Here is a 26,312-nt window from a genome sequence, read left to right on the forward strand (position 1 = left end):
TATCGACAATCAAAGGATACAGGAGCATGCTGTCGGCAGTATTTAGAAACAGAGGCCTAGACATTGCTGACAATAAAAGATCTGCACGACTTGATTAGATCGTTTGAACGACAAAATCGAAGGAACTAACTCCACCCAGCTGGAACCTGGACGTAGTTCTCAAGTTCCTTTCGTCGGACAGATTTGAGCCTCCCCACGTAGCGTCGTTCAGGGATATAACAAGAAAATGCTTGTTTCTCCTATCTTTGGCGACAGCCAAAAGATGTTGGCGAACTTCATGCCCTAGAAGATGAAGTTGGCTTTAACAAAGACGCGGCCTTTTGCTCGTTAGAACTCTGTTTCTAGCGAAGAATGAAAATCCATCGAATCCCTGGCCCAAGAGATTCGAGATCAAAGGCTTATCGAGTCTGGGAGGGAGAGAAACAGAGAGGTCTCTTGCCCGGTAAGAGCCTGAAGTTCTTCTTACAAAGAAAGAAGCAAATGGGAGGCTCTAGACAAAGTCTTTGGTGATCGATTAAGGACCCCACAAGAATCATGTCTAAGAACGCATTAGCTTTCTTCATTAGGAGCGTCATTACGGATGCTCACAAGTTCTGTCCGGACGACTCTTTCCGCTTTTAAGAGTAAAAGCCCATGAAGTTAGAGCAGTGGGCGACGTCTCTCTCTTTTCAGAAGAATATGTCATTAAAGAAAATCATTGACAGACATATTGGAGGTGCAATTCAGTTTTTGCATCTCACTATCTTAAAGACGTTCACGTGACCTACGAGAAATGTTTTTCTCTGGGACCATTTGTATCGGCGGATACAATACTGGGTACGGGAGCAAACACCAATCCTTGAATTGCACATACCTTCTACTAGATATGTTCTAGATTCCTGCTGACAAAGAGGGCTTAGTGCTGCACTGGCGGACAGTCCACTGTTGTTCAGTAAGGAACTCTTGTGATATCTTTTAGGGGAGTATTGAAAAAATTTTTTTTTTTTTTTTTTTTGAGAATTTTTGTATAAATGAGTTTTTCGTTTCCGAGTTATGGGTTGTTTGTTATGAGTTTCGGGGATAACTCAGAGCAATTCTATATACTAACATGGTGGTTAGGATCAGGTGGTCGGGATTGGTTATGCTCCTTCACAAGGTGTGTTGTCATAGAAGTGGTCCAGTACCCATTGACAAAGTCCTTTTAGGCTCTGCCGAGTAAGCGTTCTTATACCCATCGACAGACCCACAAGAACTCTAGCCATAGATCTAATATCTCGCTAAAGTCTTGAGGTGATGCAGACTACCGGGCTAGAGCCACGAAAAGTCTACCACCTATCAGGTAGGAACCAAGGTTTTCTTTTATACCTACAACATATGTGTTTACCTGTCTATTCCATATTAGCTGTCTCTGACCCTCCACAAAGGGTGCCAATCAGCTATGTATATATCTGAACAGGTAAGTTCATTGTAATGAAAATGAATATTGTTATAATACAATAAAGTTTCATACATACTTACCTGGCAGATATATACGATTAATGGCCCACCCAGCCTCCCCGCAGGAGACAGGTGGAAGAGAGAAAATATGATAGAAAACGGGGCGATGGTTCCTAGTCCTGCCGCCGCCCAGGGCAGGCAGGTGATCACCTGACCTACCGGTAGCGGATGGTGGCGCGAAATTTGAATTTCTGTCGGGGACGACGGAGTCTTAGCTATGTATATACTGCCAGGTAAGTATGTATGAAACTTTATTGTATTATAACAATATCATTTTTATTGTGCTGATTAAAACTACAATCTTGAGTAATATCAATAAGTGTTACATATATACACTGGGAAGGACGTAGCCATTCTGCGAAGGGACGAGTGGCTCACGTCCTGAAGGGACGCTATATTGAATTCAAAACTGCCTTGACCACATTTTACAAAGACTTTACATGCTTATTTCAGTTTGTATGGTGGTTTCATATATCTCATTTTGTTGATGAAACTTCAGTCTTTTTAATGGTTTGCTCAAAGATTTAATTTTATTGTTGTTTCACCAATTAAATATTGAGTGAAAAATTGGTTTTTCTGTGCGTGAACATGCTGCCGCTTGGTCGTTTACCGAATTCCACGTAAAGAAAACATGGATGAAAATGACCATGAACACTTAAAAAACAGAGGCTACATAAGCCAATGTTGATACTGACTCACTCACAAGCCAATACGTATATAAAGCCTATATATAGCCTAGGCCAGCCAGATTGATGTGTTTCAACATCAGAGTTCACTGTTATTTTGCCATGTTTAATTTTGTGCATCTTACCAGGCTATAGATTCTTAAAATGTTAGATAAAAATGCAGAAGAAATGAAGGTGCTATTTGTGTATGTTGCAGCCTATTCAGGGGTACTTTACGCTGACCTGGCCGGGACTGAGGGTTCTCCCTGATCCCCAACCCCCAACATGACATTGTGAATAGTAGAAATATGTGCATAAAAGGGTTTTCTGCCGTGAAAATAGTGCCTAAAGGTTTAAAATGGTTGGTCTATATATGTGGAGGGAAACCATTTTACTCAACATTTTCACTCGGAGATATGGCAAAAAAAAAAACCCATCAAATTTTAAAGCTGAATATGATGATGATTTATGGCATCTCTCAAGCAAGATTCAATCTGTGCACTGGGATTCAAGACTGTAACTGATACAGTAAAAATGAAATGAACTGGTGTCAGCTCCAATACTTGAATTATGGATATATATATGCTAGAACCTGTACTGGAATTTTATAACTTCTTTAGTATTCATTTTTATATCTTAAAATACTATGCCTGTATAACAGTGAACTTGACTTTGTTTGGATATGGATATTGTAAAACTTTTTTTTTTTCTCCCAGTCCAAACTATGGTAAATAATAAACAAAATCAGCTATTTTGGGTTTAACGTAACCTCTCCAAAATCTTTAATGCTTTGATAAAATTTACCCTTATTTTGCAAATATCATAGTCAGATTACTAATTGTACTTTCCCAAGAAAGTAGAAGTTTCAGCTAACATATTTTTTTTTATTGTTTTAAAATTAGGAGTGATCTCATCAAAGCTTGTGGTATATCGGTGCAGCATTTTTCCTCCACTCACTTTTGAGTGTCTTCCTCACAAACTGTGTTTCTGACCATCATTAAGTAAGGTATCTCTTTCAGCCTGTGACCCTGAACACTAAATATTCAGATTTCATTACTGGTACTTCACCAGTGATTAAACAGATATGCTCCAAAGTAATATTAGAGATGTCATATGTAATGGAAATGTTTTTCACATTCAGCTCTGCTCTTGTCATTTTGTAGTAGGGTAAGTGAAATTACTGAGCCTACTAAAGTATGACAACATAGAACTTTAGGTCATATCCTATACAGTATGTACTGCACATACAATAATTTACGTACTGTGGTAAAGGATGAAAATCTCAGACATAAATGCTTATAGGTACTTTTTCAGACCACATCACTGTAGGTTTTTACTGTATTGTTTTTTGTATCATTAGAAGTACATGGCTCTAATCAACTTTCTTTTTTAACTTTTCAGACTGACCAAGAATCATTATTATCTGAAGAGGAAAAATGGCGGTAAGTTTTATGCTCTATAGTAGTATGTTTCTGCAATGTTTATTAGTATGTAATATATTGCCATACATATTTAGTTGATATTGTAGGACTGAAATTATCTCAACCATTTTTAAACTTGAAAGTGACAGTGATATCTTTTGGCACTGTTTATCCCTAGCTTGGAACACCTTCGTCTCCACGAGAAACACAGGGGTCACGAAGAAATGCACGCAGAAATGGTGCTAATATTATTAGCGGTCACAGTTGCATCACAGATTGGTTTAGTGGCTTGGAAGAAGCACCACTACAAATCTTATCAGGTAGGGAATATGACTAACGTTTTACAACACAGTATGTAGATTAAGCATACTTTTCAAATCAAATTTGTAAAGCAATGAGTTTCTGTTACAAACATTGAAGATTGGAGTTGCTTTATTTGTGAGCAGGTAGGAGCTTCGCATCCAAAAGTTGTTTCTTTTATTAGATATACCACTGTCATTGTATAATCCTTGCTTTTTAATTGAAGTCGACTTAGTGATTTCATATATAGTTATAGGAAGAGAATTTTATATTGAATGGGTGGATCTGACAACTGTTTTGTGATGGGAATATAAAACTTGACCTTTTTGGGAATTTCGTGTGTTTAACCATTAAGAACTGCCATAATGTATAAGATGCTACATCTAGTTTTGCTTACTTTTGTCATGGATACTTTACAGTTTTGTCTCTGTTTTCTGTTTATGAAAGTTAAAGGTGCATAGCTTGCACAGTATTTTCATAACTTTTATTATTTTCAGTAAAGGTATTGCCTTACTGTAGTTACACAGCAGAGTTTGATTGTACATTATTATATATTATGTTCATAATGCTTTAGGTAGAGATGAAGCAACTCTACAAGGTTTTTGTCCTAATCAAAATAAACTATTGTCTTACATATCGGAGTATTTGCAGGACCAGTTTTAAAAGGTTGTTGAAGCCTAGTAACAAGATAGTTAATTTGTAGTTGTGCGAGTAACGGTACTACTCAGTCACACCACCTGTTGTTGACCCAGGACTTTTTCTTTGGCTGCTGTCCTGTGCAGGCATCTTATCCATTCTTGCTGGCTAATGCTGTTGAAGCAGTGTAAGTGTTTTCTGACATTATGATTACCATGTATGGATACTGTTCAAGGTATCAAAAGTTCTAATTGAACAAAGTAGACATGGAGGATGAAATAGAATATATGGTTGCCTTATGTTGCCCTTGACTATGGTTCCTCACCATTTCTGTCCATTTTACAGGGGTATGTTCTGCGTTGTGGATTTGCCATGTGAGGTATGTGGCCCCTTTGCAGTAGAAATACTCTGGGAACAAGCGCAGAAAGCCAAAAATTATTTGCCAGTATTTTTTGGGTGAGACATGCTCTTTCTTTTTGACACTTTTATGCTAAGTCCTCTACTGCTGCCAGTGTTCCCCTCCACATAGTCCCGACCCTGCCCAGTTTGGGATGAATATGCACATGGAAAATGAGTCCCAATATATGTTTTCCACTTCAGGTGGCTCAGGTACTCATGGACTGTCACTGCTTATGACTGCGATGCTCCAGGTATGACATTGGCTTCTGTAGAATACCAAAGATGACATGGCCTATCATTTGCATTCTGAAGTGCTGTATGTTTTGCGCCGTTTTGAACAACTGAGTTCTGGCTAAGGGGTATTCTGCATATCCTGTTCATAAGGTCTTCTTGCTTAACCCTTCAATCTTTTTTATTTCCTGTTGGAGGAACCCTCGTCGTTTCTTTGCGTGCAGTTGGATTTTCGTAATTTTTTCAGCTACGTGGCCCAACCACATCCTCAAATGTTTTAGGAAAGAAGGGTAAAACATGGTCAGAGTAAGGTGAAGAAGCTGAAGCATGCTTCTTCCTCTTACCCTGAATGTTTGACTCATCCTCCAAATCTTCCTCCTCATCCTGTAGGAACAGTAAGGCCTTTAACAAGAGCTTTACTCTTCACTAAAGAGAAAGGGCAGTGCAAGCTTGCATACGCATATCCTACCACTTTGATGAGGTCAGCCTGGAGTTCCACCCTTTGTTTTCCCATATTTCTGTGTAAGGGAGGATCACTTTTTCTCATATTGTTCATATGATGGGAAGAATCAGCACAGCCTATATGTACCAAGGGGAAAAATACCAGGCATCTAGGTTTTGAACACGCATGACAAATCACCACATGATACTTTTCTCAGATATCTGGACTTGTGTGTGTCTTTGTATTTTCTGATGCTGCACGTGTGTACGATCGTACTGATGCCTGGTCTCTTACACCTTCCACGAGTCCATCTTAGGCTGTACCAAACCGAGAGTATTTTTACAATAATTCAGATTGTTTTAATTGTTTCGTGAATGTAGGCTTTATAATTCTACGTTCATTTGACTCAGGAAGAAGGATGTTTCTATAAGGAAGTTTTTACTAAATCTCTGAAACTTAGTCTGTGCTCAAACAAATATTGAATCCCCGAGATAGCATCTATATTTTGTGATGTTGACCTGCACCAAGAAAACCTGTCTGGACTGCAACTTGCAAAGAACTCACCACTGTTGCCCAAGTCCTTGTTAATAATGGGTATGCAAATATGAGAAGACTCATAAGTGTGATAGGAAAAAGGTGTAATAACCAAGAACACCAGCCGGGAGATGCAAGGTCACCCCAACCGAACAAACTGTACCAAGTATTGACTAGAATGTCTTCTCTACCAACTTAGCCTAGTAAATCAGCCTCATCATTTAACGCAGAAATAGCTTCGCAACTGTCAATGAAAAAATAATAGCTATGTTGAGGGAGGATGTCCTAATTCTTATTTATTATCAAACATTCCCATAACACATTTTTAAAATAAGATCTTGAACTAGTACCTACAAAGAGGAACCAGCTACAATCTTGTTACTATCCATCAAATTTAGGCTATGATTGGGAAAATACTTCTAGTATTAAATGACTGAGAGAGGAGGGACCTTACCTGCCTGAAGTCCATGGCAGCTAATTTTCTACGAGAGAGAGAGAGAGAGAGAGAGAGAGAGAGAGAGAGAGAGAGAGAGAGAGAGAGAGAGATACATTAAACTTGTTGCTACCTTATTGCCATGATTGCCAAGTATATTTTGCTATATTCATGCCTCACCCAGTTTTATTATATCCATCCAACTTTAATATAATGGAGATAACAATGTAAGCATTAGAATTAAAATAAACATGTATTTAAAAAAAAAATTGTTCTAGATTTTCCATTACAGTTTATGATTTACGGTATGATTTACATGAAGAAAAAAGTAATTAAAAATTGCATGACAAAATTGTTGCCAATAATTTGTCTGTAGTCTTCAATTTGCATGTTTTTTAAAAAAAAAGATGGATTTATTTTTATATATGTATAGAATGGTTTTCATGTGAGGTTTCCTGAAAGATATTTATGTAATTTTATACATTCAACTTACCTGTCAGATATATACATAGCTATTTACTCCGTCGTCCGAGAAATTCGAATTTCGCGGTACACGGCGCAGGTTAGGTCAGGTGATCTACCACCCCGCCGCTGGGTGCGGAATAGGAACCATACCGTGTTTCTAATGCCCAATATTGTTTTTTCTTTGTCGCTTGGAATGTAAACAACTTTTGCAGTTCCTCCCTGATGGATTTTCGTGTTTCATCGCCATCGTCGTCGTGGGGCTGGGCTAACTTTTTACAGGGAAGTAATGGATCTTTGGTTCGGCATACGCTTTTGTTACTTTTAGAATTTTTTTGATAAAATTAACTTCGAAATTTAGAGATTAGTGACGTGTAACTACCGAAGTTTTTCGGAAGACACTTGTCCACTTTCACGAAGTGAATTACGTATACTTTCATGAAAGGGAATTACTTTATTTATTTATTCATTAATACAAAATTAAGTGTTGAGTTTGATTGAGAAAATGTATCTTTCTTCCTAGTTGGGAAGTCAGAAAAGTAACTATCCTTTAGAAGCTTTATTAGCTCGTGTTTAACGAGCAATTATAGTAGTAACAGTACTAGTAGTTGTGCATCCTCATCACCTTCTTACTCCGCAGAATCTTACAATATTTCATATTTGCAAATTGTAGACTTTGGATATAGTTTTCGATGCGAACTCTTAGAACGTAAAGAGTGAAATATAGTGTTCCCCCATTACAATGGAGGGTGCGTCTGATCGGCTCTGTCTCGCTCTCAGGTCCTAGACCTCTTCCAAGCTCACAAGCCCGAGGAGAAGGAAATGTCGACAACCGTAAGGAGGTTCAGAGAAATCCCCACCGTCAGGGCGTCCCCCGCAGGTTCTGTAGAGCGTCCAGACTGCCAGGGATAGCCCATTTGGAAAGGCATCCTAAAACAGTGTTTCCTCCCCAGTTTTTTAATGCGTACGGTTCCTCGATGGATAGAAGAACTTCAATGAATGAAATTGGCGAAAGATCCTCGTATAATGCCTTCTGGTAGAATTATTCAAATTAGAATGACATTAATTGAGCCACCACCTTTCGGAATCAGGCGACGATTTAGCGCCTTCTTAATATTAGAGATCATTCGTAAACATTTATGATAAAGTCATTGTTTCGAGGAACATTTTTTTTTTCGCACTAGACGAGAGCGCTATCCCAATGGGGGTATGAAATTGTTATTTCAACATAAGATTCCCCATCGGTGCATTTTTTTTAGATATAAATCTATTATGATGAGAACGCTTTAGATTGTTTGTCAATCGATGAATTATATGGATCTCGTTGAGTGATAAAGCATATAGTATGACTTTTTAAGCTTCTAGCTCCTACCATGCTTAGGACAAATCGCCTTATTAGGACTACGGTATGGCAAGGCATAGACACATACGAAATTTATGCTATAATGGTCAAGTGAAATCCTTAAAAACAAAAATTTCCTAAATTAATACGGTTTACCTTAATGTAACAGTAATTATAGAGGATTCTAATTAAGCTAGAGTATGAGTTATATGATGCTATCGTCCTTCGAGAAGTGATCGGAGAAAAGCATATGATCTTTATTGGTGGGATTGAGAGTAGGATTTAGAACATTTTTTTTTTCTCGTTTCGTGTTTAGAAGAGGTTTCCATGAATTACCAGTAACCCTTCTAGGACTTTCTAGGAAGGAATAGGTTTTAAAAGAATTGTTTAGACCGACACCTAGTTAGTTTTTCTAGACTTGTCGAAGTCCTCGCTAGCTTAATTATGCTTATATAAAACTTCCTGAAGTTCGATAATATTTATAAGATTCCCTTTATTTAATGGAGTAACTGGCAACTATTGGAAAGGAAGGCCAGACTGCTTTCGCTTTGAAGAACGCCAACCAACGCAGTCGCAAGACTCGCAGTACCATCTTGTTCTCAGTCGATAGGTCGTTTACAGCTCTCTCTCCTGCGGAATGGATAAACTAAACCGTACTCTCTTCCCTACAATCGTGGTCTTAGCCTCGAATTGAGGGAATACTGAAGCTATCCATAAATATATAGTGTCTGCCTTTTGTTAGAATCTTTCAATAGAAGATATTACAACCTTTTCAATGCTGTTTACCGTAGGTAACATGATAAAGGATTCTAATGCAGCGAACATGATATTATTTAATGCACTCATACTTACGAAAGCATGGCTTATTAGAATACATACTTTGTTGAGAAGAGATAGTAATAAGAGATTCACTTCAAGACTACGGTATGGTTAAGTCTTTCGAAAAAGGACACAACCGTATTTAGAATCGGTTATTTTGCGCAGAAAGGTTGTATGAGTCGGATGGGAAACATTCTTTAGTGGGAATGGTTTCCCCTGAATGGGATTATACTACGTATATAAAGAAAATTTTCATAATAAGACAGAATTAAACATATGAAAGGTGTCGGGTAAAAACCATAAAGACACAGATGTTCTGGCACATAACAGAAAGATAAATTAGTAGGAAAGCGCCACCCTGGCGGGGGGTTTTGCGCCACCCTGGCGCAAGTTTTCGCACCCAAAAAAAAGTCTGGCGCAGGTTGCGCCACCCTGGCGTCAGGTTGCGCCACCCTGGGGTGCCAAAATTTGCGCCAGCTTGGTGCAAAATTAAGCCTAGAGCACCATCCAAAATAAAAAAAAATTTTTTTTTCTCGTGTGGAGCGAGTTTATTAAACAAAAGCAATGCAAGAATTTGCGAGTCTGTGAGAACCTCGATCGACGATAATAACTGTTAAAGTAGTCTAATATTTATTGCAAAGAGTTGAGAACTGCGAGAATCTTCTTCATAGATCTTTTAGCAAGAAGAAGACCGAACAGTCTTCCTGTAGACTGCTTCCTTTTTCCTCAAACAACCATGCCATAAGGATAAATCATAAGCGCCAGTCAGACGCCTGGCTCTAACTAGAAATTAATTAGTTAATAGATATACCTTAGAGCAAATTATGCTTTCCTACATGAGCTGGGAAGGTTACTCAGTCCCTCACACCTGGAGTGGTCCTTCTCGTTCAGGAAAAAAGGGGGGGGGGTGGGATACGGAAGAATTAACCGAGGGAAATAAAATTCCCCTTCCGATATATCGTAGTTTAGAGGAAAATTGAGAAGAAAACATCCAACTATGGAAGTACTGTAGAATTATAGGATTCTTACAGCACCTCTTCTTATTTTGATATCGAGATTTCCTGACCAAGGTTGCAAGTAATAGGCCATAAAGGCTCCAGCCCGCAGGCTTTAACCAGGCGATAGGCGCCAACCAGGCGCGAGCGCCAGCTAGGCGCGAGGCGCCAGCCAGGCGCGAGGCGTCAGCCAGGCGCAAGCGCCAGACTTTTAACCAGGCGATAGGCGCCAACCAGGCGCGAGGCGACCAGCAAGGCGCGAAGCGCCAGCCAGGAGCAAGACATCAGGATCTCCAATTTCTCAGTATTTGGAGATAGACTTCCAAGAGTTTCCTCTTTGAGAACTGACACAAGATCAGTTTTTTTCCTGACAGTGACACAAGTTTGTCGCACAGGCGGGCCGTGCCCTGGTCAGATTAACTTGAAAATTGCGGAAGTCTCTAACAAGAACACTTCTCATGTCAGGTAACATAGTGGTCGCGTGAGCGACTTCTTCCTGGCAAGAGGAGTTTGTTTTGGGAGAAACTCTTTTTTGCCAGATCAACCCTCTACTGACAATTATTCTAGATATCGCCCACAGGGGCGAAAAAAACGTAGTACTTGTCAGGATAAGTGGGTTCTTCTGCTTTATAGACTTTACATGGTGAAGAGAAAATGATATCTTTAGAGGTCTCTCGCTTTCCTCAACGTTTAGAGACAAGTGATAGAAAATATATCGGACTCTAAGTTAATCTGGGTGCAGGTTTTAAAAAGACCTTGGCAACCCCTTTTTTATTGCACGTTTCGCTAGTCCTTGAACCATGCAGCTCCTCTTTCTTCTCCTCTTTCATTGTTATTAACAGGATGGTATATTGTCCTACTCCCATGTAAACATATAAGGGAGACCGTGTAATGTTTGGTACTGGAAAAGACTCGTAGGAGCTCAGTATTGGGAGAGGCTCTTTCAAGTATCTGAACCGTACATTACGGCCTGATGTCCTAGGAATAGGAATCTTGAATGATTCTCCCTCGATTCCTGGATCATTAGTAGGAGAATAGGATAACAATTTGTTTTGCAGAATAACGATGATAGAATTTTTTTCCATTCTCTCGTTGCCCAGCACGGAGGACAGGAAGAAAGAATATAAGAGCGAGGTAGCAATATAACGCCATCTTATGTTATAGAAAGGGGAGTAAAATTTAGTCTTTTTCCCCCTAAAAGATAAACTCTTTACAGAATGTAAGACAAAGGCGTCAAAGAAAGAGAGGATATGTTTATGCCTCATTTAGGCTTAGTGAGGTTGGATTCTCAGAGGTCACGTTCTTCTCACAGCAGGTTTTGGAAGTCTTTTCCAAGACAGTCTGAATATTCTTTCAACATCTATTTTAAATGGACCTTAACAACCTCTCCACTCTGAGTCTGTCTGCGTGCAGACTGACCAGAAGTGGACATGAATGAGAGATGTTTTCAAGGTAAATGACAGTAGTCATGGATAAGATATAATTAATTACTGCAGATCGTGCTTGAGGGAATGAGGAAACTGTCCTCTTCCGATACCTCTGTGAACCACATAGGGGGTTTTTTTTTTTTCTTCCCTTTCAGAGGGAAGAATTACCTTTGTATATATCTGCTATCAAAGTAACGCAGTAAAAGGCTATACTCTGTCTCTATAAAGGGGAATTGGAGATAGCAGAGCATTAAGATCTTCGGGATCTTACACAAGACCTCTATACGACAAGACTTTGGAGATCTTATAGTTACAATGGGATCCTATTTGGGCCTCAGATTCCGTGTTCTGACAAGATGGAACTGCTCCTCATCAATGTTTCTCTTGGTACTAATCACCAAAAGGACGAGTGAGATTTTGGGCTTGGAATCTGGATCAAATTCTAGAAAGACTCGGCAATGGGTTCCTGCCAGCATGGTATGTTTGGCAAAAGAACTATAACCTTTTATTCCTGGATCAACGCTCTCAGATAAAGGATTCGTTGTCCAGGCAATGTAGTTTTACGTTGTTATCTACAAAAGAAGATAAGATTTAAACGTTTGCTGACAGAGTCTTTGGAATACAATGAGGGCTCAAAACTACTTCCCAGAATTGGTTCGAAGAGATATATAAAGAGCTAGAAATCGGGAATCCTCCCAATTTCAGCTCAGTGTCTCCTTAAACTTCCAGGCTCTTTCCCTGCCTTTGTGCAAGGATAGGGAAGATTTTGCAATGAGAGAACTCGTCAACATGTAGGAAGAGTGCTCGTTAGCAACTGAAGTATCAAGTATGATCCTCCTCGGAGGAAGACTGGTCCTCTCGACTATTAGATTTCCTATCGTCTACTGGATGTAGCCGACTAAAATTACCTCCCTTTGTTGCAGAGGCCATAAGCTCAAAGTGAAAGAATTTCTTCCACCCTTTTCTTTCCTTTCCTCCGATAAACGATTGTGGATGTTCAGGACTTTCGGACAATGTAGCGCCAATCAGGCGCCAAATGCCAAACAGGTGTAAAGACGCCAGAGCAAGACAGTCCAATTAAACACTGTCATTGTCTGATGAGGAGAAGGAGTAGGCCTCCAATCTGGCGCAGATGCGCTAGAGGCGAATAAATCAGGCAAATAAAGTGTCCGAGGTGGGCATCGCCAGTTTTCATCGAGACTCTTAACAAGCTCGAATCTCCAGCAAGTGGGGAGAAGTCAGCCAGGCGCGAGGAGCCAGCCAGGCGCGAGGAGCCAGCCAGGCGCGAGGCGCCAGGCAAGCGAAGCACCAGCCAGACGCGAGGCGCCAGCCAGGCGCGAGACGCCAGGCAGGCGCGAGGCGCCAGGCTGGCGCGAGGCACCAGCCAGGCGCTAGGCGCCAGCCAGGCGCGAGACGCCAAGCAGGCGCGAGGCTCCAGCCAGGCACGAGGCTCCAGCCAGGCGCGAGGCGCCAGTCAGGGGCGAGGCGCCAGGCAGGCGCGAGGCGCCAGTCAGGCGCGAGGCTCCAGTCAGGCGAGACGCCAGGCAGGCGCGAGGCGCCAGCCAGGGGCGAGGCGCGAGGAGCCAGCCAGGCGCAAGCCAGGCTCTGGGCTTCATCTAGAAGAGATCTGTTGCAAAGAAAGCCCTGGTCTTCTTTGGAAGAGTGGAATCTCTAAAGCACTTCTTGAGTAACTTGACGTTTCCTTCAAACAGCTAAGAATTAAAAGCGCTTGAAGTGCGAGCTTTTAACAATTCTTTGTCTTTCCATAAACAATATGTTGTGAGAGTCATATTAGCTGTATAACGGGAGATGCAACTCTGTGTTGACTTCTCTTTGCACGAAGGAGATCAAGTGGGCCTATGAGAGATCCTTCTCTCTTTGTTATACGTGTCCACGGATGCGTTGCTGGGATAGGGAGCCGACACTGATCTTTAACTAGTGAATTAAAATTTTTTATTTTTTATTTTTAACATAAGTGTATTATTTTCTGGGGTTATTTGAAATGAGTTTGGGGATAGCTCTTTTCAAATTAAGCACAAACCCTCGTGTTAGGATCAGGTGATCGGGATCGGTGTTGTACTCCTTAAATTATGCCAATAGGCATTAGTGTATTGTCATGTAAGTGGATAAGACCCCATTGACAAATGACCACTAGATTCTGTCAAGTAAGTGGATAAGACCCCATTGACAGATCTACAAGAACTCTTAGCCATAGGTCACATCCTCGCTGAGGCTCTTGAGACGAAGCAGACTACTAGCAATAGCTAGGAAGTCGACCCTTCGTCTAAACACATAGGAACCAAGGTTTTATTTATTTATTACCTACAACGTATGTTGTTTACCTGTCTATTCAGTAATAGCTGTCTTTTACCCTCCACCAGTGGTGTGAATCAGCTATGTATATATCTGACAGGTAAGTTGAATGTATAAAAATGATATTGTTATGATACAATAAAGTTTTATACATACTTACCTGGCAGATATATACAATTAAATGGCCCACCCAGCCTCCCCTCAGGAGACAGCTGGAAGAAAAAAATATGAATTAGAAAACGGGTATGGTTCCTATTCCCGCCACCCAGCGGCGGGGTGGTAGATCACCTGACCTACCTGCCGCGTGTGCCGCGAAATTCGAATTTCTGTCGGACGACGGAGTAATAGCTATGTATATATCTGCCAGGTAAGTATGTATAAAACTTTATTGTATCATAACAATATCATTTTTCTAGTTACAGTTTCAATTTTTTGTATTTTGTAAGTCTCATCTTCAGTGTTTCTGATGTAAGAGTTGATAATCACATGGTTGTATCTGAGGTCCTTTATGACACATGCTTCTTTTATTTCAGCTTGTGAGCATGTTGGGTGTGTGGATGATCCCATTCATCTTATGTCTTCATAATCACTGGTGGCGTTTCATCTTTATATGGCTGTTGTTTTCATCCATAACTGTTATAGTAGTTAAGAAAGCCTTAGAAAGGCCCTTAGATCCTACTACCCCAAGGTAATTATTGTTTTTTTCTCAGGATGATTCTCATTCATTGTCAACAGTAACATTATGCTTGCTATTTTTTACTGGACATTTTATTAGCTTTCAAGTTTTGTTGAGGATATGTTAGTTTTCAGTTAGAATAATAATTATTCAGAATATTAACTTTATGAAATTTGGCAAGTAAGTCCTACAACACTAGGAGAGGTGTTCCTGGATATTTATGAATTTGTTGTAAATTTTTAGTATTAATTAACCTAGTCATTGTAACATGTTCAGTAATTACTTGTTGGCAAAATAATGGACACCATATACATTTAAGTAATTTACTCCAGCTGTTGGAAAAAGTTAAGCCTGACCCCAATTTTAAGTGTATTGCAAAATTACCATTGATGGAATCTTTTTATAAAATGAAATATTTCTGGGCTCAGCTCGTGTCGCTGCGCGAAATATCCTTTAATCTATTATTTCTAGGGTAAATGTACTAACACATACCAGAGAATAAATAAATAAAGAAAAAGGTCAGTACAACTGACTCGCTCACCCTCCAAGAGGGTGTCGGTATGAACACTATGGCGAGTGAGACCACTACCACGAGCCGAATGCCAATAGAAATCTCCCACTACAAAATCCCCACAAGAGGAGAGCCGACCCACAGAGTGGGCAGCAACTACTACTACTCCATCTCATGCTGCCGACTGCTGCGCCTCTGGTGGCCATCCTTTTCAGTTAGCGCACACGGTATACACGTGCCCTTTTTTACTCTGTGTTATTTGTGCCCTTTTCTTTGGATTTATTTATCATGGAGCGTGCAGCCATCGCAGCAGCTAAGTTAAGTACTCAGTGTTTATTGCTAATGGTTTTTTCCGGCCCTGAGCCCGTATTTGCCGTTTGGTTAGGTATAAATAAGAACTCTAGGTCGGAAGCATGGCAGCATGGTTGTTCTGCCGTCGTCGGGTTCGTCTTGGTCTCCCATACCCAGAACATTCCCTTACTTTAGTACGCTCTATTTTTAATCATCCGTTTTGTTTTAGGTACAGTCTACACGGTTTTTGTCATGCATGCATGTCTTTTACCTTATGTAGGCTCCTTCTATCCAGACCCTAGCCACGGCTCTTTGTATCGGCCCCGGCGGTAGCTTTGAGTGGTAGACTTTCCTTCGGGTTAGTCGTACACTCCTGGATTTTTTCTCCTACTATTTTGTTTTCTTCCTTTCATGTTTTATTCATTTTATATTATATTATATTATATTATATTATGTTTAGGTTAGTGTAGGCGTCTGGCTTCATTTAGCCTAGGTTAGGGCCCATAGGGCCCATATGCTACCGCTCCTCAGTTCGGTTGCTTCCCGATAGCATCTCTCTGATCAGCCGGTTGTGTTTTCTAGGCCTTATTGTTTCATTGTTTTTGTAGTTACCGCCCCGTGGTCACTACATGATCACAGAGCAGCCAGACGCCTGTCCAGTCATCTCCCCCTCCCGCTCTTCCATAGAGTCGGGGGGGGGTTGGGTTGGTCTACCCATGCTCGCTCCGCATACCCGAGCCTGCCTCCCTCTCCCCCCAGGCGGAGGGAGTAGAGGGACGGGACAGACCCAGACTGGACTCGACCCTCTCAGCTTCTCGGTCCGGCCGGATGGTAAAGGTGGGGGGGACTGGCTTTTCCCCCCTCCGTCGCTACTCCGTCGCTAGCCCGAGTCTGTTTGTCCTCTCGCCCTTTCCCACCTTACTGGGACTCCTTTGCCACCGGAGGCCCGGCATCCAGCGGAAAGGTGCTAGTCCACCCAGCAGGTGGACCGGGATATACAGTTGGTCTCTACTAACCACTCCGTCTCGCTGAGTCACGACACTCCGCCACGCACTGGGACTTAGTCCGGTACGTTCGTATTTTATAGGTTTAAGTTCTGTTATGTTAAACTAGTAAGTTTATCTTAAGCTACCTTAAACCATCCCCCCTCCCTTACCTGTCTCACCGGATCTCTCCGGGGTTATAGCCTATTCAGGCGTTAAGGGAGGGGTTATGCCCAAAATTTTTCCGAGCTCCGGCATGCAACGGAGTTCTTCTGTCCTTTAGCCTGTAAGTGATAGCCTTTAAGATACTCATGTGTCTTTTCACTTACAGACCACCAACTGTGAGCATCCGGGATGCGCCGCCACACTTCAGACCCCATGTGGACATGAAGTTTGCCGGTCCCATGCTCCATGCGCGACTCCGCACGGGGACATCCAGGTCTGGGTATCACGAGACGTGCACCATCTGCTATGATCTGGTGAGCCAGCTTTTAGACGGGGTAAGTATTCCAACTCCGTTAGCCAGTCCCCATTTTTGTTATAATTCTTAAGTTTTCTAAATTCAATCTTCCAAACTTAAGATAAAAATTCATGGGGTTTTGCAGCCCCTATAATTTTAAGTTAAGCTTTTAATTTAGTTTTAGTTTTAAGTTTAATCTTAAAATCTAATCAATACCCTCTCTTCCAGGCTCCGGCTGTGAGGGATACCGCACTGGCAAACCCTGCGGGCCTGGGTCGGCGGTTTTGGGAAGAACGCCGCCAAGGGTATGCCCTACATTCTTGAAAAGAAGTTGGCGGTACTGATCTTCCCGGAGGCAAGTCAAACAGGCTACGTCGACCCAGCAGAGGCGGCCCCGACTATCGCTTTCATTCAGCAACAGCTTGCTGCCTCGTTTGACGGATCAAGGCCAGGACATCTCCTCGGAAGTCGCGACATTGGACATTAATATTGAACCTATGGTAGGTGTAGACGACCTGTTGGTCGAGGTAGGTACGTTGGACGCCCAAGGGATGCCCTTGGGTGCCACTGGATCTTCTACCCCTGCAACCTCTCCATCCTTCCAAGGCTTTACAGGTGCAGAAATTATATACTTCTCCTGACGCTTCCGTTAGACCCAAGGTCAAAGGTCAAGCTGTAAAACTTGGACTAAGACGTCGTCGTCGTCTAAAAAGACGGCGTCGGCGTCATCTTCTTCTCGTAAGTCTCCGGCTAGAAATCCCGGAGCAGAGAGGTCTAAAGCTTCTGGGTCCGGCTCTAAATCCTCTAGGAGTAGATCCTCCAGGGAGAGATCACACACTCCAGCGGAGTCGACAGTTCCACTACCCTTGGTTCCGGTTCAGAGCCACCCTTCCACCTCCGCAGCAGCTCCGGCTTTGGTGTTCCAACGCTGGTCTGTTGCAACAAGTGGGCGATCGGTTGGTTCTCTGAAAAACCAGTATGGAACAAATGTTCTCCCGGTTGTCTGATAGGATCAACTCTCAGGACAACATTATAGCCGGACTGAGCCAAGCTCCACTAGCTTCTCCCCCACCTTTCAGCACAGGGGGAGCCCAATTACCCCGTATGACTCGCTACCTCCGTTCTCAATGAACAATCCTTGGAGAGTAGCGTCATACGCCCCCCTTCCAAGACGGGCTTATCTCTATCCCGGAATGTGGAACTCGGAGGATTGAAGACTTCGAGTTCTACCCGGAAGACCATTCAGCCTCCGTTCATCGGCTACGCCAGGCTCACCGCCTCGGCCATGACTCGGGACAATAAGGTACCGAAAGAGACAGTCCTCTATTCACGAGACCAAGCTCAGAGAGAATGGCTCAGGTGTCTAGAGGACATGATTGTTCCAATACAAAGATTCAACCATTAAGAGTCCTTTTACGATTTTTACAATGGAAGAGAGTACTCCGCTCCCTTTCTTGACAAAGATCGCTACAACCACCATTCCAGCAGCCCAGAAGGGGGATTTCGATGCCTCAGCTGAAAGAAAGAAGCGGACCCTACGTCTCCTTTACTTCCCTCAGCCGGTGAGTTGTGGGAAGATTTGCCCAACACCTTTTCAGCGGGCAAACTCAAACCAGACTGCGCTATGGAGCAGTTTGGTGAGAAGCTACCTAGGCTTCCGGATAGCCTTATTCAGGCGGAATTTGACGCCAAATCGAGGTTAGCCAGGTCTATTAATTCCATGGCCATGACCGAGGTGGCTACCATTTCCTATGGTTCGGAGCCACTCTTTAGCTTCTCACCAAGTCTCTGACTCAAACGGTGCAGTCTGATATTTTTTGAGTTCGCCACGGCTAGGACGAATTGTAGGAAACATGTCCTCCAAGAAGCAACAATTCGGCATGAGCCGAATAGGTTTGCTTACATCGAGCATCTGGGGAGCAGACCTCTTCCAGAGGCGATGGTGAAGGAGGTCCAGGCAGAGGCTACGAGATTAAACCAAAGCCTTAAAGATCGTTGGGGTCTTACGGCCAAGAGACGCCAAGATCAAGTGGTCAGGGGTAAGGCTCAAAGGAAACCCAGACGTTTCCAGCCCTACCAGAAGAAACAGCCATGCTTTACTCAGCAGGTTCCAGCTGTCCCGTTGGTGCAAGCAGCCCAACCTTCTACCTCCAAGGCTCAGTCGCAGCCAATCTATGTTATTTTCCCCCCAGCCTCAACCCTCCACCTCTTACGCTCTCTCTCCAGCCTACAATCAAGTCTTCGAGGGTCAGGCTTCCCAGAAGTATGACCGCTCGGGTAAGGGAGGCAGAGGTAAGCGATCCTTTCGTGGGAGAGGATCGGAGGACCCTTCAATAGAGGAAAGCATTTCAGGGGAGGCAGAGGAGGCTACCAAAACCAATGAGGATTTTCAGGTAGGAGGGAGACTGTTTCACTTCCGCCACCGGTGGAACTTCAGCAAGTGGGCGCAGAGCATTGTGTCAAAAGGCCTGGGTTGGAGCTGGATAGCGGACCCGCCCCCATCCAGACCTTTCCGTCAACTTCCATCCAAAGAATTGACGGAGTATGCGGAGGACCTCCTTCAGAAAGGAGCTATAGCGAGAGTCAACAGGTTAAAATTTCAAGGACGCTTATTCAGCGTGCCAAAGAAAGGCTCACAAAAAAAGAAGGGTAATCTTAGACTTGTCCCCGCTTAAACTTAGCCATTCGCTGCGACAAGTTCAAGATGCTCACGATCTCGCAGGTACGGACCTTACTCCCCGTGGGGCCGTCAACACCTCTATCGATCTTACAGACGCTTACTATCATATCCCTATTGCAAGACACTTCCGTCCGTATCTGGGCTTCAAAATAGGAGACCAGACATTCTCCTTCAGGTAGTTCCTTTCGGGCTCAATGTAGCACCCAGGGTGTTCACGAAGTTGGCGGAAGTGGTGTTCAACAACTAAGGTCGCAAGGGGTTATGGTAGTAGCGTATCTCGACGATTGGTTAATCTGGGCTCCAAACAGTCGAGGAATGCCACAAAGCAACACTGAAAGTGATTCAGTTCCTGGAATATCTAGGTTTCAAGATAAACAGGACCAAGTCAAGACTCACTCCAGAGTCAAACTTTCAGTGGCTGGGCATCAATGGAATCTATCCTCCCATACTCTGTCGATTCCATCAACCAAGAGGAAAGAAATGCGAAGTCAGTCAAGCAATTTCTCAGTCACAAACTGGCGTCGAGAAGAACTCAGGAAAGGATCCTTGGTTCACTCCAGTTTGCATCAGTGACAAACATCTTGATGAAAGCCAAACTGAAAGACCTAACCAGAATCTGGCGCTCACTAGCAAATGTCAGGTCCAGGGACAAATTATCCTCAGTCCCCTCAGATTCTACGGAATCGACTTCGCCCGTGGGCAAAAGTCAAGAACTTACGGTTTCGGTACCCCTTCAGTTTCCTCCTCCGGGGTTCACCATCCACACAGACGCGTCATTAAGCGGTTGGGGAGGATATTCCCAGTTCAAGAAAGTTCAGGGAACTTGGTCACTTCAGTTCCGTCAGTTCCATATAAACGTACTGGAAGCAATGGCAGTGTTCTTGACCCTAAAAAGGTTAAGATGTCCGCCAAAGTACTCCCACATAAAGCTAGTCTTGGACAGCGCTAGTGGTTAGTACAGTTGTATAAACAGGGGGGAGGCTCCCAAATCGCGCCATCTAAATCATGTCATGGTATCCATCTTCTCCCTGGCGGACAAAGTTTCAGTGGCACCTCTCCTCCACCCATATAGCTGGAGTGAGAAACGTCATAGCAGATGCTCTATCCCGATCAGTACCTCTAGAGTCGGAATGGTCACTGGACAAACAGTTCGTTCCAATGGATTCTTCAGAGAGTTCCAGGCCTACAAGTGGATCTCTTCGCATCCCAAGCGAACCACAAACTCCCATGTTATGTGGCCCCCAACCTGGACCCTCTGGCCTATGCCACGGACGCCCTGGCCCTAAACTGGAAACAACTGGGAGAAGATTTTATGTCTTTCCTCCAGTGAATCTTCCTCATGAAGGTACTGAACAAACTCAGGACATTCAAGGGTCAAGTGGCTCTAGTAGCCCCAGACTGGCGAAGAGCAATTGGTACCCTCTAATTCTGGAACTGGGTCTTCGCCCTCTTCGGATTCCCAGTCCCAAGCTCTCCCATCAGTACAAACGAAGACTGTGTTCGCTTCCTCAGGAATTCTCAAAACCCTAACTTTATGGATTTCATGAAGTTTGCAGCGAAAAGGGATGCGAATATTGACCCTCAAAATATTTTCTCTTCTTGGAATCCGATAAAAGGGAATTCAACTTTGAGACAGTATGATTGCTGCTGTCAAAAAGTTAGCAACCTTCCTGAGAGAATCAAGATATTAGAATCATGACAATCAATTCAGCTATATCCTTTTTCAGATCTTTATTTGAAAAAGGCTTAGCAGCTAGCACCATTACGACAAACAAGTCAGCCTTGAAAAAGATTTTTCAATTGGGTTTCAACATAGACTTGACAGACTCCTACTTCTCGTCTATTCCAAGGCGTGTGCTAGACTTAGACCTTCTGTAAGGCCTACGTCAGTATCATGGTTCTTAAAAATGATGTTCTAAAGCTGGCTTCAGAAACTGATAATGACACATGTTCTTTTATAATGCTCTTGAAGAAAAACTCTATTTTTATTAAGCTTGGCCTCAGGAGCTAGAATTTCAGAACTGTCGGCATTATCCAGAGATCCGGATCAATATTCAGTTTCCTTCCCGCAGGGGAAGTGCTACTTTCTCCGGAACGTAGTTTTATAGCTAAGAATGAAGATCCTTTGATGAGGTGGGAACCATGGAAGGTACTACCCCTTCCACAAGATATATCTCTTTGCCCAGTATCGACCTTACGAGCCTTTCTGTCTAGGACCTCCTCATCCTCATCGGGTCCTCTCTTTAAGAGAGAAAAAGGTGGTACTTTATCTATTAAAGGCATCAGGCAGCAAATCCTGTACTTTATTAAACAAAGCCAATCCTGACTCTTTTCCAAAAGCACATGATGTCAGGGCAGTAGCCACCTCAATTAACTATTCCAACATATGAACTTCGATGAGTTGAAAAAATATACTGGATGGAAATCGCCGACAGTATTTAAACGTCATTACTTAAAGTCCTTGGAAGCTCTGAAATTTTCAGCAGTGGCGGCGGGTAACATAGTTTCCCCCGACTCTGCCTAATCTTTAGTAGAAGATCCAGTCCTCCTTTCTACCTGTCTAACCCAATAGTTCGTCTATTCCTGCCTTGTTCATCTACGGTTACCTTGTGTCTTAGCTGCTTTTATGATGATATGGTGGGTGTCCCTTATTTTTTTGCTAGGGACACTCACAATTGATTGTATATATTGATCTCTTGGATGTGATCCCCTTATTTTTATGCTAGGGGATACATCTTAATTGTAATGGTTACGGGTTTTGTATATTAAGTTATATACATTCCTTTATATATTATTGAAGTTTGTTCTGTTCAACTTATTGTCTTAATTGCTCTAGAGTTCTTGATACATATCAATACACAGATACTATTTCGGAAATCAATACACAGATACTATTTCGGAAACATATATGCCATGTAAGCCCTGTATATATGTAAATTACCTTCATTAAGTTTAAGAAATATTATTAGCATTAAGTTTAATTTAAACAATTTTATTTTCTATTTTTGTTTCAATTGATTGTTTATATGTATCTTTATTAGCAAACTTATATTCTTTTATTTTTAATTTCATCTTTTATTTGAGACCTCTTTTTTTGTTTTGTTGAATTTTATTTACAATCTTGTGCTATTTCTCTGGTACGATTTCGCGCAGCGACACGAGCTGAGCCCAGAAAAGGGATTTTGACGTAAGGAAAAATCTATTTCTGGGCGATTGGCTCGTTTTGTCGCCAGCGAAATCCCGCCCTGCCCATCCCATCGCTCAAGATTGTCTGCTAACTTCAGGATGGCCACCAGAGGCGCAGCAGTCGGCAGCATGAGATGGAGTAGTAGTAGTTGCTGCCCACTCTGTGGGTCGGCTCTCCTCTTGTGGGGATTTTGTAGTGGGAGATTTCTATTGGCATTTGGCTCGTGGTAGTGGTCTCACTCGCCATAGTGTTCATACCGACCCCAACCCCTCTTGGAGGGTGAGGCGATTGTCAGTTGTACTGACCTTTTTCTTTATTTATTTATTTCTCTGGTATGTGTTAGTACATTTACCCTAGAAATAATAGATTAAAGGATATTTCGCTGGCGACACGAGCCAATCGCCCAGAAATAGATTTTTCCTTACGTCAAAATCCCTTTTTTGTGATTTCTTTCAGTACTATAAACAGTGTTTGGAGAGTTAAATCCATTATATATTTTGAGAGGAAAAAGATTTTGGATTTCAGTGTTTATGAAAGGCATCAATAGTTTTCTTTTGCTTAAAGAAAATGGCATTTTTATATCTTCAGTTTGACTGTATTGAATGATTTCCATTTCAGACAAGTGTACAAATGGTTTCTGCTAATTTACAAGATATGCTGTGGTTTAGGAATGGTGGGCTATGCCATAATAATGTTCACCATGATGGGTTTCAATTTACTATTTGGAGTGAAACCTAATGTTTGGATGGACAGTGGCCTTCTGTTCATCTTTTATGGTCTTTATTATGGTGTCTTAGGCAGAGATATGGCTGAAGTCTGTGCAGATAAAATGGCTTCTCACATTGGGGTAAGTTCACTTCTCTGCTAGTTGGACTTAACAGTGAATTATAGAGTATTTGTCATCAATTGTGATTTTATTACACTGCACTATTGATATATAATAGAAGTAGTTTTAGTTTTATGTTTTTACATAATCGGTATTATTTTGAGGAGTAATTCTGTCATTAATAGAAACTTTTTCATTTTAGTATTACACTCCACATGGAATGCCAACACGTACGCTTGAGCCTGGTGTATGTGCAGTATGTGGAAATCCTCAACTTGTTCCCGAAGGAGAGGAGGGTATCATAGAGAACACTTATCGGCTTTCATGCGGTCACACTTTTCATGAGTTCTGCATCCGTGGATGGTGTATTGTTGGTAAAAAGCAGACATGTCCGTACTGTAAAGAAAAGGTAAAATGTTGTTACCAAATAAGGTTGTTAAAAATTCCTTTCGTAACAAGTGTTAGTAATGTAATGGTGAAGGTGAGATGATGAAATGATTTCTTTCACCACAAGCCCATCACTTTTTATGTAGCCTTTAGTGCCTTTACTTAAATTCCTAGACACTTCATTGGAGACTGCTAAGGATCAGCATCAATGACACCACAAGAGTCTTTTGACATCCAAAGATTACCATGGCCTAGTTAGTTAGTTCATCCCACATCTCAAGTCGTAGATCATCATAGGCCTACTAAAGTCATCAAGCCCAGGCTTTTACCAAGAGATATGCGCATGATTTGTCCTTGAAACCTTTATGCTGCACTGCATTCGCTTCTCATTATTTTCTTTTGACTAGGGCTGCTTCATGTAACTTGTGACCTCATCTGCTATGTTTTTGGTCTTGTAGTCCTTCATCAAAGACAGGAAGCTACCTGTTTTCATCTCCTTGAAAGTCATGGAGTTACCACCCTAGCCAAGAGAACCAGGTTTGACAAGGATTTAGATGAAATCCATATTAATTAGGATAATGAATGAATCAAGATTCCTCCAGGTCAGTAGGAAGACATTTTTTTTCTTAATTTTTTTTTTATAATGAGATCCTTTGATGGATTTGTGGCCTTTTTTGGCATTGAGAGGTAGCAGGAGCCGAGTCGCCATGGCCTGCTTGACTAACTTTGAAGATTTACCCCATTATCTAATCTGGTGAATCCTTAGGACACCCTGGATGATGGTGAATGATAAAACTTTTAAATTACAATTCTTTTATATTACTTCCTCCAACTGCAGGTGTGATATTGATAAATTTCTCTCCGTCCTTCTTTGATGTTAAAAATGACCAGACTATTTTTCCTTCAACCTATTGCTGAGTAAGAGTGTTAGCAATGTTGTTGCAAATTCAAACAAGCTTATTGTCGGCGGTCGGGACGTGCCTTTGGCTTCATTTTTCAAAATTGCAGCACCGAAAATTGTTGTTCATTCTTTGCTACTTCCCAATAGACATAAGGTAAAAATATGTTTGAACAGAGTAATGAAACTAGTTCTATTTTGTGTATATGTAATTCCATTACTAGAAGTTACTTCGATTCAGTTTTGAAGGTTATAGAATGTTCTCAGTGACTGGCTGAAATAACATGTCCATGGTAGAATTTGAACCTGGCTTTAAAACTTGATATCGATAAGCCATTCTTGCAAGGAATAATTTGAATCAGTAAATAGGGGAGAAATCCATTTTGGTCCGAAAAATTGATTACTTTGTTGAATTTTATTGGATTTGAAAACCGTTTGAATTATTTAAAAACCTGTCAGGAGAATCTTTGGGGAATTTCTGCCTTAGATTGTCTGACTGGCCCACTGACATGTGGTTCTCCCGAGACTACATCAGACTGTATACTCTATAGGTTTGTCATTCCAGATACTCGCTGCTTTCACTTCTAGACAGATTGGTTCCATGCTCAGGTAACTCATCCAATGACCTGACTAAAGCTTGCATTTCTAATTTGCTGTCTTTTCCACTGACTTTCAGATTGTTTGCCCATTAAAGGATTAAAGGCTGTCAGGATATACCTCCTTGGCTTAAGAATTGTAGAACATATATCTTAAGTGGTTTTTGTCCCCATTAATAAAAATTGAATTTCAAAGAATTTGATTTATTTTGGTGTTCAGAAAATCACTTTAAGGATTATAAATTTGTATCAAAAGATAAGGCTCTTGAGCGGAAGGTCAAGAGTCATGAAATTAGGACCACAATTAAACTTTGTTCCACAAAAGAAGCATATGAGCATAATTTCAATTTTAGTAGCAGGGAGCTGGGCCATACTAGTTTTGCAAAATTTTAATGTATATTTTCTATAACCCGTGATTGTGGCATGTCAGGTTTTGTCTACTAACATAATATACTTAGGTATGATCAACTCATCTTCACAGCTGTCTGGTTAAATTATGCAAGAAAAATAATAATAATAATCCTCTTGATACATCCTATGGCAATCTTTTCTCATGTATAATTTGAGGGTTAGTCTCTTTTATGCATTTCTGTAGGAAGTACTTGTGATTTCCTTCCTATTCCACAAATACAGCTGAAGGGTTTAATTACAAGTGTTTTTGTCCTTTCGTGATCCCCGTAATATCCAGAGGTTTTTGTCCCTGTAGGGTGGTAGTCCCATTAGTGCACCTGTAGGCATTACTTATGGTTTTTTTACAGCGTGCCTTTGCCCCTTAGCTGCAACCCCTTTTGTTCCTTTTACTGTGCCTCCTTCTTATTCTCTTTCTTCATTCCATTACTTCCCACCCTCTCCTAACAATGGCTCATAGTCAACTATGAAGACTTCCTCCTGTTACACCTTTCAAACTTTACTGTCAGTTTCC

General features: G+C 41.8%; 1 protein-coding gene across 1 annotated transcript in view; it reads left to right on the forward strand.

Annotated features, from left to right (window-relative positions):
• Positions 1–3,542: 3,542 nt before the first annotated feature.
• The window catches only part of LOC135197053 (E3 ubiquitin ligase RNF121-like), a gene marked incomplete at its 5' end in the record, with an annotated part of 56,345 nt that continues 33,575 nt past the window's right edge, over positions 3,543–26,312 (forward strand). Inside the window, 5 exon segments of the mRNA XM_064223988.1 lie at positions 3,543–3,583; positions 3,741–3,882; positions 14,429–14,583; positions 23,302–23,530; positions 23,712–23,918. Coding sequence (XP_064080058.1) covers positions 3,543–3,583; positions 3,741–3,882; positions 14,429–14,583; positions 23,302–23,530; positions 23,712–23,918 — 774 coding nt within the window.

Source organism: Macrobrachium nipponense, chromosome 18 (assembly GCF_015104395.2).
Source record: "Macrobrachium nipponense isolate FS-2020 chromosome 18, ASM1510439v2, whole genome shotgun sequence".
Taxonomy (NCBI): Eukaryota; Metazoa; Arthropoda; class Malacostraca; order Decapoda; family Palaemonidae; genus Macrobrachium; species Macrobrachium nipponense.